The sequence below is a fragment of the Rhamphochromis sp. 'chilingali' genome, assembly GCF_963969265.1.
Source record: "Rhamphochromis sp. 'chilingali' genome assembly, chromosome: 20".
In the NCBI taxonomy this organism is placed as follows: Eukaryota; Metazoa; Chordata; class Actinopteri; order Cichliformes; family Cichlidae; genus Rhamphochromis; species Rhamphochromis sp. 'chilingali'.
The window spans coordinates 6,385,458-6,405,195 of record NC_137947.1 but is presented as its reverse complement, the minus strand read 5'-3'; the positions used below and the strand labels follow the sequence as shown (position 1 = coordinate 6,405,195).

Here is a 19,738-nt window from a genome sequence, read left to right as displayed (position 1 = left end):
AAAGATTAATAGGTTTCTCTAAGAAATCAGCAGGTAACAACATCAAGAAACATAAAGTACGTGCAAATAGAGTACTTTTTGCATCACAATGTACTGTTATAAGTTTTAAAAGCCAGCTGAACTAACTTTGAATTGAACTAAACGCAATTTCATAAAGGTGTTTTTAAAACTACTAGCCATGAAGACAAATGACATTCTTCCAAAAGGCTGAACTGCGAGCAGAATGTGAAATGTAATGATGTGAAATCTTTGCTGCTGCTAAGAGGCTAAATTAAATTGGATCAAATGGACTGAAATGTGTTGCTGACAGAAATTTTAGGCACCATCCTGCCAAGACTGCATTCAGCGAGTTGGATTTTCATTATGGGAACTAATCACAGATACATTTTCTCCCTCCATGGGTAGTCTTTAATTATTCTCTGAAAATTTTCTTGGACATTTCAGAGTTACGCCATTACTGAGTTTAAAAAAGAAAAAAGAAAAAAGGTGGGAAATTACACCATCCTGAAAAATCCTATCACCAGTATAATTAGTTGTGTTTTCTTTTTAACACCAGATGAAAGAGAGTAATAAGCATGCTAATGAATTCCTACCAAAAGTGTCAGCTTATATAAGTCAGGGGGAGTCATGCAAATTTATAAGATATTATTAGTGGTTTTGCAGTAAAACAGTAACATCACTGTACAGTTAACAATGCACAAACTAGGGATAGAGAAGTCTAGTTCATATTTTTATCCAGTCTCATAGAAGGGCAAATAATTAATCTAATGTAAGAATGTATGTTCAGATCAATCAATCAATCATTCTCTAATAGGAGTTTCTGTTTGTGTGTAGGGCATCAAAACTATGAAAGAATAAACCACAAGTAAAAGTATATTTAGTATATTAAGTTTTTGATTGTATTTCAGAGCAAAACGTTACTCATATCAAGACAAAAAGAAAAATAATTGAAGCTCTATCACACATAGCTATTTAAATCTCCCCCATCACAATGGCTAACTCTCAAATTAAAAGCTGCTTAAAAGTCAAGCTGCGAACAGGGGTTGTGTAAGTATGGCAGGGGATGCTGGACAGGCTTTTTGAACCCAAGCATATGGTGAGGGCTCACCGGAAGTGTGGCAGAGGCCAAACTAGTTCATGCATTTATTACTTCCAGACTGGACTACTGCAATTATCAGGATGTCCAAAAAACTTGCTGAAAAGCCTTCAGTTAATCCAAAATGCTGCAGCAAGAGTCCTGACAGGGACTAGAAAGAGAGAGCATATTTCTCCTGTTTTGGCTTCCCTTCATTGGCGTCCTGTTAAGTCCAGAATTGAATTCAAAATCCTGCTCCTCACATACAAGGTCTTAAATAATCAGGCCCCATCTTATCTTAATGACCTTGTACCATATCACCCTATTAGAGCACTTCGCTCTCGCTCTGCAGAACTACTTGTTGTTCCTAGGGTATTTAAAAGTAGAAAGAGAGGGAGAGCCTTCAGTTTTCAGGCCCCTCTTCTGTGGAACCAGCTTCCAGTTTGGATTCGGGAGACAGACGCTATCTCTACTTTTAAGATTAGGCTTAAAACTTTCCTTTTTGCTAAAGCATATAGTTAGGGCTGGACCAGGTGACCCTGAATCCTCCCTTAGTTATGCTGCAATAGATGTAGGCTGCCGGGGATTCTCCTTTCCAGTCACCTTTCTCACTCACTATGTTTTAATAGACCTCTCTCCATTGAATCACACTTGTTATTGATCTCTGTCTCTCTTCCACAGCATGTCTTTATCCTGTCTTCCTTCTCTCACCCCAACCGGTCGCAGCAGGTGGCCCCGCCCCTCCCTGAGCCTGGTTCTGCCGGAGGTTTCTTCCTGTTAAAAGGGAGTTTTTCCTTCCCACTGTTACCAAAGTGCTTGCTCATAGGGGGTCATATGATTGTTGGGTTTTTCTCTGTATCTACTATTAGATTATTCTGTTATTATATGTTACCTTATATATGTAATCAAAGTAGTTGAATTAGAATACTGCTGTAGATCACATTATACCCTTTAATATAGAGTGTGTGAGCTGTATGTAGTTTAGTTCTCATTATACTTTTGAGTTAACAGAACATATTCACATATTAGTTCATTAGATAAATGTGCATCACTCTGTATCCTTGATCTGCTGGGAATGTGTTACACTGTTTTCTTGACATGCTTAATTGTTGAATCATGAAGAGAAGGTTGTAAGCAGGAGACTCTGTGTCTAAAGGGATAGATAGACCACATTCCACACCCCCACCTTACAGAAAGCAGAGAAACAACTGCCGAGGTCATAACTTAGGCGCTGTAACAGAGAAAAAATGTGATGTTTTGGCTTTTACGACTAGCTGGGGGCCACTAGAGACTATAAAAAGCTGAGCAACCCGTCACCATTTTGAGACATGTGCCTGACCCTCTGGTAGCATCTCTCCCGTCCGGACGTTGTAATGCTCTTATTGTTGAATTGTATGGAAATAAATGATTGTTGATTGAGCATTTATACACCGAGTATTGTCCTTCCTTCAGCCCAAAGATTCAAAGAATTGGGAGATTTCAACACTACTGTACAATATAAAGCACCTTGAGGTGACTTTTGTCGTGATTTGGCGCTATATAAATAAAATTGAATTGAATTGAACGTCTGTGAGAACATGCAGAACTTCGAAAGAATACAATAGAGGCTGGTGACATCAAATTCGAATGGACAATGTTCCACATCTCCATCCTTGAGGCAGCTGAACCAAGCTGTGGCTCCAAGGTGGTTGGTGCCTGTCATGGTGATGATTCCCAAAACACTGAGTGGACATCCGAGGTGAAGGGATCCATCGTGCTGAACAGTTATACTGGGCTTGGTTAGCCTGTAGGACTCCAGAGATGACCAGATACTGCCAGGCCAGGAGTGTTGCTCTGGTAGTTGCTGCAGCAAAAAAGTAGGGTGTAGGAGGAGTTTGGGGAGGCCATGGAGCAAAACTTTCAGTCAACCTCAGCGTCAGCAATGCTGCAGATTCTGTACTAACTTGCTGTGGTGAAAAGAGCAGAGCATAAAAGCAAAGCTGCCAGTTTACGGATCAGTCTGTACCCACCTCAGCTATGGTCATAAACTCTGGGTAATGATTGAATAATGAGAGTGCAGTTAAAATCGGCAGAAATGAGTTTACTCTTCCACATTGAAAGGGGCCAGTTGAGATGGCTTGGACATACGATTCCTCCAAGGTGCCTCCTGGGAAAGTTGCTCCATGCATGTCCTATTGGGGAGGAGAGATTGCGTCTGTTGCCTGGCCTGAGAACCAACTTATTTCCAACTTACTATAACCATAAAATGAATTAGTATGGGATTTGCTGAGGATTCATGCAGGATGGGGCAGAGAGCCATAGCACCACTGTTGAGCCAGACTTCAAACATACATTGTATGCTAAATGTTAACAGTATTAACACTAACAATATAATTATTAGGGGAAGAAGGGAGGCAAAGGCATCCTAGAAATCAATATCACAGTGACCCTGTCAAGATCTCTACGCTGGTAAAAAACAAACAAACAAACAAATAAACAAATAAACAAAAAGAAGCTCAACAAATTTTGATAAAAAACTGAACAATACCATTTATGTTAGTTTCTAGAGAGCAGCAACAATATTAAGGATTCTAAATGCACTCAAAGACCCTGCAGATCATTCATTAAAACACCCAGAAAAAAATGAATATTCAACCCTGTGCTGGCTATTCCACCGCACGCTGGAGCAGTTTCTTTTCCATCAAGGGCAGCTCACCCTCTGCAGTTCAGAAAATATAGCCGCTGTATTTCTCTCACTAAATTATTTTAAGATTTATTTATAATTGATTTTTGTTGTGAGCATAAACCAATTGCAATTTGTTTCAAAGCTAAATAATAATAATTACAGTGAATAACAAAGAGTGGCATTCATTTGCGGTCACATTTCTAAAGACTTTTTGAAGGCAAAAGGATTGTTTTCGCTTTAATATCGTCCTCTGCCAACACCCAAGGGAAATATCTGGCTCTTAAGCAGCTAAATGCTCTATTATGTACAGTAGTTCGATGCTAACTTTGTGTGTTCGGTGATTAGTGCTAGGCAGTTATTACACAGTTCGTTTTAGATATTTCGGCTAATGAAAATTGTTTGTGAAATTAGGATATAAGAATATGCTGAAAAACTAGAAAGTCCCCACTAATACTGCAAAAATTCAGTGGAAGCTGCAGACTGACTTTATAATTCATTTTTAAACATCACATTCAAATCTTTTTCTTTTTTTTTTTATTGTTCATTTTGGACTGCTTTCTCAGGAGCATAAAACCAAAAAAGTAAAGTCCCTATCTATAGCTGACAGTTCCTGGGTGTTTTCTCACAGTCGTTAAAGACATATTGCCCTGTGTCATTATTTACTTAACAAAATCTAAGGCAGAATGCAAAAGCAGCACGTGAATCCCAACCGGTATCATGTAGACCCACTTTAATCAACAATAACTTTGAAGTAGATCAGAGTAATTATTTTCTGTATGATTATCAGTCTCTCACAGGAATTTTGGCCCACTCATTCATTCACTGATATTGGCTGGCATTTGTTATGCACAGCTCTTCTAGGGCCCCCAACATTTCAAGTGCACTGAAGTTTGAACTTCGTATGGGTCATTTTTCATTTTAAGTGGTTCTGTTGTAGATTTGCTGCTGTGCTTAGGATCACTGTCCTGCTGCATCACCCAGTTTTGTCCCAAGCTGTTGGAGAGATGGCCTCACATTTAACTCTAAAATACTTTGGGATACAAAGGAGTTGATGGTCGACTCAGCAAAGTGACCAGGCCCTGTTGCTGCAAAACAAGCCGAAATCATCACCCTTCCACCACCGTGTTTGACAATTGGTATTAGGTGTTTGTAATGCTATGCTCTATATGGTTAGATGTGGTGCTATGCATTATGGCCAAACATCTCCACTGCAGTCTCATCTGTCCAAAGGAAATTGTTCCAGATGTCTTAGAGTTTGTGCAGATGCAACTGGCTAAACCTAAGTGGTGCTGCCATGTTCTTTTTAGAGAGAAGAGGCCATTCCAAACAAGCCATACTTGTTCAGTTTTTCTCACTGGTGTTCACATTTGCTGATGATCAGTTAATCAACTATATCTGACCATCAGGCGATCTCTTGCCTTCCTAATTCACATGGAGGCAGCAACACTGTGGTAAATACTGAGTGTACTCTGTGTCTGCATTTTAGCTTTCACAAAATATGCAACACTAGTTTAAAGGGTGGTTTTTAAAGTATTTATTACATTAATATTTACTCAATATTTATTTGATTTTTTTTAGTGTTGCTGGTGAATAATTGATTATTTTGTTATATTTTATGAGTAATGTGTTCTTCTGCCAGCTTGTAAAAACCCAGAAAAATCTTTTGAACCTTCTGAGCCCTCAAATGATTCAATTACATTGCTACTTCTCAATGTTATCCTAGGATCATCAGAAAATAAGACCTATAAACCTATTTTGTATGAGACACCCACAAAAGCATTCAATTTTCAAAAGGCTTTTAAAAAGGAGGAGAAATTTTGTTGGTGAGGGAGATCCAAAAAAAACCTCTGTGATCTTCAGTTTCGAGCTGTTGTGCGATGGGATAAGCTATCAGCTAGAGTACTATCCCTCTCAAGGCAGGGAATATGCTTCTTTTATGCGATAGACTCTTGGAAAATGCAGTAACTTTTCAACTTTTAGAAACTTTAGATAATATGTTATTTTCCCTATAGACACATGCAATATTTTATCCCGTTAGAAGCAGTCATCACAAGATGGCCAAAAGGGAATGGTTATAGTCACCAACAATACTCAGGCATCTGCAGTGTTTCAAATATGTTCAGTTGGTACAAAGGAACCCAAAATATGCCAAAACAAATGAACCATCAAAAACCTGAGCCACTGATACAGGGCAGTTTGGATTCATGCTTTTGTGTTCTTTATGCTAAATTCTGATCATCCAGTGTTGCAGCAGAAATCAGACCAGGTAAAGTTTTTTTTCCAGTCTTCTCATGTCCAATTTTGGTGAACCTGTTCTAACTGTAGCCTTTCTATTAGCATGAAGCAGTCTGACCATTGTTCTCTGATCTGTGGCATCATTTTCACCCAGAAAGTTGCAGCTCACTGGATATTTTCTCACTTTTGAGCCATTGTCCATGAAGCCTGGAGAGGGTTATGCACGAAAATCTAAGCAGATCAGCAGTTTCTGAAATACTCAGACCAGACTGTTTGGGACCAACAACCATACCATGTTCAAAGTCACTTAAATCATATCTCCCCCATTTTAATGCTAAGGTTGAACTTCAGCAGGTCACCTTGACCATGTCCACACACATAAATACACCGAGCTGCTGCCATGTACCTGGCTCATCAGATATTTAGCTTAATGAGTAGTTAAACAGATGTGCCTGGTGGCCATTGGCTATTCAGTGTATATCTATTTTGACATTTTAATGTTTTAAATTGTTGTGGTTGTGCGTTGCCACCAATTATGTCCACTAAACATTGTATAGGGGTCATTTGTGCAAAGAGATCGTTGCTTCTGGCAGGTATAAGTGATCTAACTAAATGTATGGAGTTTAATGATTTACAGTTAAAAGCCTCTCTGGCGATTTGGATTTTCTATATGCACGAGAGAACCACCACAGCAATTTTATTAAACTTCATCATACTGCATCTTTTAAATGAATCTGGAGCTTTACCAGGAGGATATATTAACTAAAATAAAACACACAGCGTAGCATTAATATTCTGAGCAGAGTTGAAATCGCTCATCAAAACATTTTTGTTTCTTGGAGAAAGCACCAGTGGTAGAAACAACCAAAAGCACAAAGCAGCTTTTCATATCCTTAGTCATAGTAGAGGTGGTTTCATTAATTTTTGTACATCACTCCCCGATGTCTGCTACAGTGCAGGCAAGTACATATGTGCTGCTGAGGGGTTTAAACAGTATTCTTGAGCCTGAAGTGATAATTTTTTTTTTTTTTAAAAAGCAAAAATTAGCAAAATGTATGAAAGGAAGTAGAAAACAGTACTGATGGTGTCTGCCGTTTCGCATATTAGCTCTGGAATAATGTTGGAACAATAAAGATCAGGTGTTGTTTTTAAAGCTGCCCTTTGTCACACGTAGCACAGGAAACTGTCCTGTTCTCATCCCTGGAAATACTCTGGTTTAGGCGAGAGGTATATAGCATGAAGAAGGTAGGATACGTGAATCATCCACAAAGTTACCTGCTCAGGTCTCACATGAGCCCAAACGGACATCAGCCCTTTGTACTAGGTAGGTTAAAGTCAGTTTAGTGTCAGGTGTGACTGAAACACCTGACATAGTTGCATTCTCATATGCAGCCACTCTGCTGATATCTGAGTTAAGGGTTGTAGTGAGTATATGAAAACAGCTTATGACAAAGCACTCTGAAAATGGAAATGGCACAGAGAGAATATCTTGTTTAAGATAGAGGACCTATAGTTAAACTTAGAGACTGGTTTAAAGTTCAGCTTTTCTGCAGAAAATGATAAATGACGGATTTCAAAGAACATCTTCTGCATGGCAAGACAATTACTAACAGCTGTTGTTATTAAAAAAAGAAAAGGAAAAGTGGATTTTGTGATATTTGTGGAACTCAATAGCCTCATTAGTTAACTCAGAGGAAGCTGAGTTTTTTTTAATATTCCCTGTATATTCTCTGTTAGCACCTTCTTTGTTAATCTGTTTCTCCCCCTCTTTGTCTCCCTCTCAAACACACACACACACACACACACATACACACACACACATATACATGCACACACACAAAAATAATAGTTGCCATGACTGTCCCTCCTCTCCACTTCCCTGCTGACCTGCACTAACGCTGTGCTTAACGATCCAGTCCTGAATATGCTTCAGTTTGTCTCAGGGTTTCAACTCCTCTCTCTCACTGTCACGCACACACACACACACACACACACACACACACACACACACACACACACACACACACACACACACACACACACACTTACTTCTGAAAAGCTCTCTGGAGGGCACAATGGGGTTCATTTTATGAATTTTGTTGCTTAAATAGGGCCACTTTTGGAAACGGCAACATGCTGTCCTCTCACATGCTTTATAGATTTGTTAATTACTTAACACAGTGATTTTCTTGTAGGCAGCTGTCGAGGAAGTGCATGAGCTCCTTGCTTGGGCATGGTTATCTGTCACACACTGTGTACTACGCTCGAGTACAACTGAACCACCACGCCTGGGCTGGCCTGTCCAAGTAGACAAGCTTTTCCTAACTGTACGGTACGCTGAGATCGCACTAGTAAAAGCGAATGGCCCTTGGGGGTCAAATGTGCTCAGGCGTGGTACAGATTACCTAGTGTGAGTACACCCTTACTTACATAGTTGAAATAGAGCAAAGAATTCACATCAGTGAGCATATTTCAAAGCCATGCAATCTCACCATTTAACAAATGAGCCTATTATTTGAAAACCTGCCACCTTTTATTTGTGGACAAGAAATGTTTGCACTAATTGCAAACAGATTCTGCTTTTACCAATTCTTTGATTACAAAACAAGGAAACAGCTCAGGTTTAAGCATTCTGCTTGTAGTTTTAAGACACTTGGTATAAAAGCTAAGGTCTGCCCATATGTGTTTGTTGTCTTTCAGTCAAGCTCTAATCGGCCGTGGCATCAGCTCTGAAACATCAGTGGTGTTATATTTTGGTAACTCTTGACATCAATGAAGTGACATCAGTGAGCAGCCTCGAGCATCAACTTGTCAGAGGCAGCACAGCTACAGATCACTCTTCCCACTTGTTGAGGTCCAGTCCCTGGATCTGAGATAATCTCAAGTCCTACCTTTGCAATTCTCTTTTCTTCTAATCCACAACCTCAAAAGCTCCTCTTACAGTAGACATGATATAGTCCTTTCAATGGATGATACTTTGTTTCTCCAGTGAATGAAAAACAAAATATATGATACAATGTTCCTTTAAGCCAATTACTTCTTCACCACTGTATCTTTTTGTGGCGTCTTCCTTGAGACAGTCCAGTGCTGTAATTATCCAAGCATAGGGACACACTAATCTCTCAAGTAATAATCAATAAAGCTGACATAGAATGGATTTCTATACAGGAGTAAGTCATGTCTCTCCAGTTAAATCAAGAAAAGCATAGTGTAAGCCTTTAATCTGCTTGTAATAGGTTTCAGTAAAATTCTAGCCATCCTTTCTGTAACCATTGCACAGAAACCATTGGTGCCTATATGCAGTATTATGGTGCTACTTTAAATTATTAAGCCTCTATTGAAACAGATTAAATGAGAAATCAAGCCTGGCCGCTTTGATGCTGGAGCTCGTGTTTGCACATGTGGGTTGCTGAATGACTTGCAGAGGAATACATTTACGTCTGGTTACAAAATCAAAAATATAACCTTTAATCTAAAGCTGCTTCATCGAATAAAGGACTGGCTTTACCGTGGATTGCAGTCCTTATTAGACTAAACCCTTCCACATGAATAGCAACTGCTCAGTCATAGCTGACCTGACTATTCTATGCACGTCACGCTTCGCCCATTGTTATTTACAGTGGTTAACAATTTTATGTATTTTACTTATAAACAAAACAAGAAGTCAGAAATCTGTCTTAAAATCTGTTTAAAACTAAGAATTATAGTTTTTTCATTCATTATATAACGAAATGAACACTTGTTTTATACCATTGTGCTCATACCATTTTAAGCTCTCAGGTTTGCCTGAGAAGACAAAAATGAATCAACCTCAACCACTAAAACTATCACTGTAATTTGACATCTTAATCAAAACATCATGATTAGCTTTACAGTTTTTCCTAGGGTGTTTTTTAAAACAGGTAATTTAAAAATTTGTTGATAACAACAAAATCTAGATTTCTGCATTTAAAAACTCGTTTCAGTTAAAGAGCTTGGCATTCTGTTGGGTAAACCACTTCAGAAGCTTAACTTAAAAAGATAATGTTTTGTTTCTTGTGCTTAACTTAACTTAAGCCCTCTAATAACTGCAATTTAAAAGAAAACAATTGTTCTCAACTGGGGTGGCTATGTTATACGTAGCATGCTGATCATCTTCTACATATGTATATGCTGTCTGCAGCATTGCAACAGTTAACTAACAGTCAGTAAATTTGCCAAACAAAGCTACAGATGACTGTATTTATTTCTACTCAGCTGTGATCAGCTGTGATCTTCAGTCTCTCCTCTTCAATTCCTCCTTTTGTTCTTTTTACTTCAGGAGAAAAACGATGCTCCAGTGCTGCCGGGATTTTCACCAAGTGCCACACGGACATGAAAGGAGGCATGACTGACAGTAAAGCATTAATAAGCATGTCTCTTATGGCTCAGCTACATTGGTGGTGTACCACATCCTCAACAACAAGCAAAACACCAAATGTTCCAGACTCTAAACAGATCATTCCAACTGACGGTGTGACCTACATGACTCAAACTGCTTCAGCTTGTTACCTGTAATAAAGGTTTGCCGTCAGTTGTGGGTCTTAAGAGGTTTTGCTTTGTCTATTAAAGCGTGAGAGCTGAGCACTAAAAGGATTTGCTGATGGGACGCTGAGCTTCCATGTTGTCCATACTAGGAAAACATCAATCTAAAATTTGGACTGGATCTTGTTTAGATCCTGAAAGTTGGATCAGGTTTTTGCGACAACGAGACAATCAGTTGATCGGCATACCATCCCACCCATAAGCACCCATTGCTAGCAGATAAGCTGACATGCGAACATCTTTGATTGTTTTAATAATAAATAATAATCAAGTAAATTTATATTATCTGATGTATTTATTTTGTACTTTTCTTAACAAAATTAATTTTATTCATCGTTAAATTACTCACACAACTTTGCCTCTGAAGCACAAGATGAATGCAGTTAAAAACAAAAAAAGAGGTTGGATTTGTCACTCGAGTAATGCAAAGGTCTGCCAAATGATCAAAAAGAAGAGATGGAACTGCAACAACCTAACAGACCCACAGCACTTTCCCTCTAAAAGCAAGAGCCACACTAACACACAAGAATCGTTCGTCATTTTGGTACTCTGAGCCGACTGGCCTACATATATGCCTTGCAAACACAATGCTGCAAAACACAAATCAAACGCCTGAAATTTCAGCCCATCGTTTCATTTTGGGATGCACATTGTTCCACTGAAACACCTCTGCAAACACAAACACAAGCCAAAGCAGGACAAAGCTGCTTGCTAAGCTCGTTCTCATTGTTTCGGATGGGTGTCAGTGATGGCTGACTCTTTTTATAGTGTGTTTCAACATCAAAGCTCTGCACTAGAGGTCAGGCTACAGCAGCTGCCTTCTTCTGGTATACTCAGTGTTAGCCAAGTTGAGACTGTACTTTGGTTCACATGTTTACATGTTCACAGTGGCCATGATACCACATTAATTTTACATGGTCACTGTCTTTGTTTAGCTATGTTAACGTAAAAAATAAATAAAACCTGATCTGAAAGTGAGTAAAAACACTTTGTTACTGTACTAAAGTAGAATTTTCAGGTATCTGGACTTTACTTGAGTATTTATTTTTCTGACAACTTTTTACTTTTACTCCATATATTACTCCATAAATATCTGCACTTTCTACCCCTCACATTTTTAATACAGGCTTATTACTTCTGACTCATCTGTATCATTTATAGTACTCAGCGGTTAAAGTAAGCAGGAACGAGTGCAGGTGTCTGTAAGTTGTTGCTTCAGTACTTGGCGATCGTGGCTCAAGAGTCGGCAGTTCATCTTGTAATCGTAAGGTTGCCGGTTCGAGCCCCGGCTCCGACAGTCTTGGTCGTTGTGTCCTTGGGCAAGACACTTAACCCGTTCCCTACTGGTGGTGGTCAGAGGGTCCGGTGGCACCAGTGTCCAGCAGCCTCGCCTCTGTCAGTATGCCCCAAGGTGGCTGTGGCTACAATGTAGCTTGCCATCACCAGTGTGTGAATGTGTGGATGACTGAATATGTAAAGCGCTTTGGGGTCCTTAGGGACTAAGTAAAGCGCTATACAAATACAGGCCATTTAGCATTTAGCTAGCACTACAGAAGAGGTGTGAGCATAAAGGAAGTTTTTTTAACCATCAGGTAATTTCAAATGTAGCGTTTCTATCAGCAAACACAAACACACAGACTGTTTGAGTGCAGTTTGTCGCACAGTGTGTTGTTAGTCTAAGATCCAGCTGCTGTATTTCCAGTGTGTTATTTAATATTATTTAATAATTATTTAATAATTGTGTTATTTAAATGTTCCAAGAAAATATACAGTAGTTGGATGGAATAAAGAGATTAGATTGCTGTACTGTGACGAATATATAATAAAGCACTGCGTCGGACTGGTGCATAGTGGCTTTAGTACTTACGGATAGATTAATTCACTGAATTCAACCTTTATACCAGCTGTAGTTCTAGTATGAGACAATATACAGTATACTACTAGTGTAGGAAATGGAAGCCAGCCAAGACAGCTTGTGAAATTGTTGACATGTTGTTCATTAAGTTTTGTAAATCCACAAAGAGCAGCAGGTCAGCTGATCACAGCCTGTACACTATAAAGTCTACTGGAGCTCACGCTAGGAATTTTGGAGTTGGGATTCTTTTCCCCACACTGAGCCACTGCAACTGTACTTAGGGTTGTCCCACCTGTTGAATTTCTGCTCCCTTTAAGGGTCTTCAGAGCTGATCACCTTGCTCCATCTCACCTTATCCCTAGCATCCTCTTTACATCAGTGAATCATCTCTGAGGCCTTCCTCTTCAGCATCCTGTGTCCAATATATGCACTATCCCTCCTCTGCACATGTCCAAACCATCTCAGGGCTCCAACTTTGTCTCCAAGCTGCTCAACCTGAGCTGCCCCTCTGATATACTCATTTCTAATCCTGTCCATTTTAGTCACTCCTGGTAAAACATCTTGTCACTTTCTTCCTCCCTTCACCTCTGCCACCTTCAGTTCTGCCTCCTGTGTTTTTGTCAGTGCCACTATCTACAAACCATCATAGCAGGACTTACTACCATCCTTCATCTAAATCCATTTCACTCTTGCCACTATCCTTCTGTCACAAATCACCCCTGACACTTGTTTCCACCCGCTCCACCCTGCACACTTTTCTTCACCTCTCATGTCCAACAACACTGCTCTGGATGGTTAACCCCAGTTATTTAAACTCATTAACCTTCAATATTTCTGCTTCTACGTTTCCTTTTCCACCTGCCTCGCATGCATTCTGATTTTCATTATTCTTTCCACTGCATACCTCCACCTCTCCAGGCTTTCTCCCACCTGCTCCCTACTTGCATTACAGATCACATCATCTGCTTACACCTTAGTCCTTAGAGACTCCTGCCAGACCTCATCTGCCAGCCTGTCCATCACCACTGCAAACAAGAAGATGCTCAAAGCTGATCCCTGATGTAATCCCAGCCCCACCTTAAAGCCATCTGTCACTGGTACTGCACACCTCATCACTGTCATCATACATGTCCTACGCCAACCTCATATACTTCTCAGCCACTCCTGACTCATATATACATGATCACAGATCCTCTTTTGGCACCCTATCATATACATTGAAGCTCCTCCTGACCTCCCCTGTACTTCTCCATCAACATTTTCAAAACAAAGATCACATCTGTAGCGCTCATTCTCTGGCATGAAGCCATACTGCCGCTCAGTCATCGTCACCTCTGTTCCTTTCACCTACATGTCCATTGAAATCACCTCCAATTGCCACTCTTTCCCCCCTGGGGACACTCTCTACACTTCACCTAACTTCCTCCAAAATTCCTCTTTCTCTTCTAACTGACATCCAACCTGTTGGGCATACATACTGCCAACATTTAACATCACCCCTTCGATTTCCAGCTTCAAACTCGTGATCCTGTCTGACACTCTCCACCTCCACAACACTGTTTATATACTCTTTCTGCAAGATCCCTCCTACTCCATTTCTCTTTTTATCTACACCATGGTAGAACAGCTTCGATCCACCTCGAGTGCTCCTGGCCTTGCTTCCTTTTCCACATCCCCTGCACACATTATTTCTACTTTCCTTTTTGCCATAATACCAGCCTCCTCTCTCCGTTTACCAGTTATATTACTACTATACTACATTAAAAATCACTACTCTCATTTCCACATCTGCTTTTCCTTTTCTCCCGCTGCCTCCTAACACGTCTTCACTCTTTCCTATTCTTTTTGTCTTAAGCCAACAGTAGCACAGTTTCCAGTTTCCAGTGGTGTCTCACCATCCCATTCACAACCCCCAGAGAGGAGAGTAGAGGGGGTCCACAGTCCAGCTGTTGAAATGCAGGATGAGCGAAGTGGATTCAAGAAACTCTTTCTTTGACATCGACTGTATCAATATCGAAGTGTATAGATGAATATAGGTTCCTCCTTTTCATGTAAACCGAACGGGCTTATTCTTATTCTGAGAGTCTCTCAAGACTTTTACTTGCAGATTCCAGCAGGCTACCATTAACTATAGAGATCATTCGGTCAAATTGTGAATCAATCAGCCTCATTGCTGTGAATGTGTAAATGTTGCGATGCCAACTGTGCATAACGCTGCATGATTAATGCGCAGATACTGCCAGAAAAAGTAATGATTATAAGAACCATTGATAAGCTCATTTCTGCGCATATCAGCCGGCACCCACCAAGGCTTAAAATGAAGCCACTGTGGAAATGCCATCTTAAAAGGCCAAACTTAAACTAAGAAACTAGTGATGTGTGATACCACTGATTTCTTTTCTCATCCAATACCAAGTACATTTCAGCTTTGAATCAGCAATACTGATCCGATACCGATACTTTGTAGAAAAACTTAATGTGTTTGGAAAATCATACTAAAAAGTAGTGTGCATCACCATAGTGTATGCTAATCTCACCCTAGCAGTACCTGTCCCTCTCCTCAAGTCATCACCAAATTCTGTGTTATAATTGACTTTTGTTTGTTTTTCACAAGATTTGTGGCCTTGCAAACCATGTCTTGGCTGTTTGTGGAGCTGAAATAGCTCCACACATGACTCCACGAGTGAGCGAGCCATTTATACAGCCGTATTTTGTACCACTATGACAGGCAGAAGAATCCGATCTGCACACCACTAAACCGACATATTTACAACCTGGAAGAGTTATTTTAGTATCAGTTGGTAATTTCCCTCTTCATAAAAACAGGGTGGAGACTGACATGTAGCCAGCAGCTGTCTGCTAGGCCTCACTTCTGTTGAGTTATTGAACTGGACCTCTCAACCTGCGTTCTGATGATGTTGGATCATTTTGGTGAGTGAAATTCTACTATTGTTCTAGTGTGTTACTTGAAATGAATTAGCAGGTATCTGTATGTGCATGTGCAGAGCTCATAGTACCTTATTAAAAAGAAGTTTGTTTGCTAGCATTAGCTTACACTAGCATTAGCTTATAACTTAGCACTTTGACTACTCTTACAAATACACAAATAAATAAACATAGTATGCTAACGATCCAAATCCAGTCAGTGATTTCAGCATAGTCAAGTCAATAAAATCAAAATCAAAAAAAAAAAAAAAAATCTTTTATATACAGTCTATGACATAGGCTTGTCATTGGCTCTTTATGGTTAGATAGGTTATGTAGAAAGCTGGACTTCACTTCCAGGTATACTGGGATTTCTAAAGTGAAAAGTGCCTTCGTGTTCTTATAGTATAAAGCTGATTTATTTTCTTTTGTGTGCACCATTTATGACTTTTGAGCAGACTTATATTTTTAATATAAATGTATATTTTAGAAGTGTTTAATAAATGAGGCCCTTAGGTGGCAGGAACCTGCCACAACACAAAAATCCCATAGCTTTTTGTGAAAAGAAGTGCTGCACTATACAGAGCATATCTTAAAGCTGTTTTCAGTATGAGCCAGAGGGTTTGTCTTATCTAGAATGTGCATAGTGCACTCTATAGTTTGAGAATAAACTGCAAGAAGAGCAGAGGCTTTGGTTCCCAACAGCATACAAATGTGCACCAAAGCATCCCATCATTCTCACCATACGACCTCTGCAGGGATTTTAACACCAATTGCATCCATGTGGTGCTGGATGCTGCCTCATCGATTCTGCTCAGCAGTGTCATCAGTGTAGGCATGGAGTTTCAATGCTTTTTGCCTGATGCATGAAGAGTTGTTATTGAGTATTGATGGTTTACACAAAAATGATGCGACTAAGTATCTCCTCCTGAGCTCATTGACTACAAAGCTTTGGTGTTGTTAGAAATTAGAATCTGACATGGCTGATGACTTTGCGGCTGTAGATCCCAGTGGTTGTCCTTTCTTACCTGCTAATGAGGAGTACAGTGAACACGGTTCCTCCAGATACAGAGAGAGCCATGGCTGCTGGAGGAGTGAAGATGCCAAGTGGAGTTTATCTGGAAAAGGGGCACACAATGGAGAATAACATGCCGTTTAATGGGATGCAAGTAATGATAGCAGTCAGGAAATATAGATTGTGCTGTGCTTTGAAGACCAAACAGTTTTATGCATTTCAACGAGGATGCAGGGCAGGACTTGTGCAGGATCAGTGACTTCTGGAGCTTTGCTTTCCAGCTGGCAGGCAGCACAGAGGGGCACATGTGTGGCCCCTTTTTCCTGTTCCAAGTGTTTAAAGTCTGAGGTTCCAAAAATACATATTTTCTCTTTACTCACATGATTTTTATCACCCAGGTAACGGTGGTTTCTCTGTGCCACTTGGTTATCTTTAATAGATTCCCTCAAACACTGAAATGTAAGACACTCTTTCCTGATGTATTTCTAAATCACACAGTAGTGAATAACTGTGCTGGTCTGCCTTAGGGATATTCTCTTGGCAGCATAATGGCCTCCTGTTAATGATTTCACCTCACCTCCAAGTCTGGCACTGAGCTTGGGTGAAAAGTAATAAAGCAATTTCCAATGTCCTCTCATTTCTTATATCCTCCTGCACTCCCTCTCTCTCTCTTTTAAGATAAAAGCGCACAGAAACCCTTCAGAGACCAGAAAAAACCGAGACCCAACGTGCCATAGATGGCAAGTTGGTCTAAGGAAATATTTAATGTAAAGTTGAAAGCAAACTTCTGTGGCTATGGTGTTAAAAGTGTCTTTACTTTGGTCCAAGCTTGAACTACAGTAAATCCTGTTGATGGTAACATTACATTTTTAGGTAAGGGATTGCATAGCAGAGGGTACACAGTTCTAAAGCAGGTAAGAAATGCCTCAATCCCAACAGGCTTTACAGTGAAACATGTATAATGCATACACAGTAAGGGAATACTACATGAATATATGAAACTGGGAATCCAGAGATACATTATTGAGGACTAGGTTTCTCCTATTCTCTGCGCACATAGTGACACTGAGGACATGTGTACTTATTCAGCCATTTTGGTCATAAATGCAGAAAGAATGGTGAAGACACAGTATGGCTGACTTCCTGTCTCTGCTCTCGATGACACGACTGAAGCTGACAGAAATGCAGTGAAGTTTAAAATTCTCTCTCACTTCTTTCCATTATGACTCATACATAAGTCTGGTCTGTTGATGTAAAAATGCATGTGCTCTGAAGTGGGCATACATATATTTTTAGAACTTAAATCTTCTTTCTTGTCTTTGCACGCAGTTAAACTATCTTGCAATATTAAACTGAGATTTGATTGTCATTGTGATGATTAAAACAAGTTCGATTTTTGCTTTAAAATGACTAAAAGCGCGTTGTCCAACGTTTTTATCTGTTCACATTTATTTATTCAGGAGGAAGCTGTAAAACTTTGTGAAAGTTCAATACGAGTCAACGAGTCAGTGAAGCTCACTTCTGTCTGATACCCGTGAACTTTTCTGTTGGTAAGAGCTGCTGTTTTTGTTGCTGTTAGCAACTGTTAGCTGCTGTTCGTGAAACCTTCTTGGAAGTGGATCGAGTATTGTTGAACTCTTATCGAATAAAGTCTCATATGATGTGAAAATATATTCAAGCTGCTTCTCAGCCATTAGCTGGCATAATAATAGCTTATAACCAGCTGTTGTTGTTTAACCAGCTTATTGTCAGCTGTGTGAAAACATATCTAATTTGCTGACAATGAGTAATAGCATAGAATAGAATAGAATTCAACTTTATTGTCATTGCACATGTCACAGGTACAGGGCAACGAAATGCAGTTTGCATCCATCCAGAAGTGCTTTAGTGATATAGATATATTACAATATATATTAGCAATAATATAGATATGTAAGTATATTACAGAAATGGGTCGATTACGGTATGTAATATGTACACGGTATGAAGTATGTTATGAATATGCTATAACTATAAGTATGTACAGGCTGTGAGCACAAGCTATGTACAGGCTATGAACAGGATATAAATATGAAAAAAATAGAATAATATTGTGTGTAATTATGTTTATGCACATTTTCATGTGTAACATGAGGTGTACTTCATATGCAGACTATCTCTAGCCACACACACACAGAATGGCAGTCCATCTGTATTCAAGATGACGGGACAAACCGGTGCTGCTCCTGTGTATTTTTAATGGATTAACTCGAAGTTCATGAGAATGCATCAATTTGTTGAAAAACATAATTGCATACCAATCAAAGTATATTTATGATTAAAACATTTTTTCTATTAAAGAACAAAAAAATGACAGAAAAATTCTGTTAACTTTCCCCCTATTTCCAGTCCAGAACTGTAAAGGTGCTTTTTACACCTATCCCCTACTATTCCCGTTCAGCATTCAATGTTTTTTGGTTTCTGATTCTGACAGACTGCCATTTATCCAAGTTCTATCGCAGATGAACAATAAATACACAGAAATATACACAATAGGGTCATAAAGTAAAAGATTAAATAGTAGAATCACTTGTTTTTGTTTTGTCACCAGGTGTAGAGTAGCTGGATTCGTCTGTTACTGTCTGCAGATATATTTTTGATGTCTTGGTTGTATTTATTTACAGAGCACCAGTGCAGTACAATATTACAGAAAAAACCTAATGATCCCCTATGAGCAAGCATTATGAAGGGAGGGTAGGAAAGAAGAACTTCTTTTCAAGGTAAGAGATCTCTGGTAAAACAGGGCTCAGGGAGGGATAGCCATCGAGCTGGTTTTCATATTTTATAGTTATATGTTATGCATGTGTCATGGCTTAAGGGCTAAATTATCACATTCTGTTCTGGTCTATCTCTCTCTCTCTCCCATGTATTAGTAGGTTAAACATTATCTTAATTTACCAATTATTTTAATGTAATGATTTTTTTTCTATATGTGGTAGTTATGAAACACCATTCAATAATAATAAAGTCAAATCATTTCAGTTTTTATTTATGCTAAAAGAAAAATAATACGTAGATATATGAGTGTCTCGGTTTTGGACCAGTGTACTGTTACACAGCAATAAACAATATATACATTACTGCAAATCAAACTAAGTTACTGCCCATTAGAGTTTGTGGACTTAGTGGGAGAGTAATTTCAACATAATAGAAGACTGAAATACAAAATTATACCCACTCACCTGACAGCAGTTCAGCCTGTACCTTAGAGTACTTTACTGTACCCTGGAAAGCTATTCAGCCAACCAGGAATACCTATTTGAAACCTGTTTGCAGTGAACTCTATAAAAATAGGACTGTTTCAAAAGAGGATCACTTCAAGTTGTTTTAAGAAGCGCTTCCATTTGATGTACTCTTTGGAAAGGA

The 19,738-nt window shown here is 39.3% G+C and overlaps 1 protein-coding gene across 1 annotated transcript in view; it reads right to left on the bottom strand.

The window, feature by feature from the left end:
- Positions 1 to 16,430, bottom strand: part of LOC308388481 (gamma-aminobutyric acid receptor subunit pi) — a gene marked incomplete at its 3' end in the record, with an annotated part of 56,723 nt that extends 40,293 nt beyond the window's left edge. Inside the window, exon 1 of the mRNA XM_080869234.1 lies at positions 16,347 to 16,430. Coding sequence (XP_080725360.1) covers positions 16,347 to 16,399 — 53 coding nt within the window. The 5' untranslated portion in view covers positions 16,400 to 16,430. The remainder of the gene's footprint in view (positions 1 to 16,346) is intronic.
- Positions 16,431 to 19,738: the final 3,308 nt, after the last annotated feature.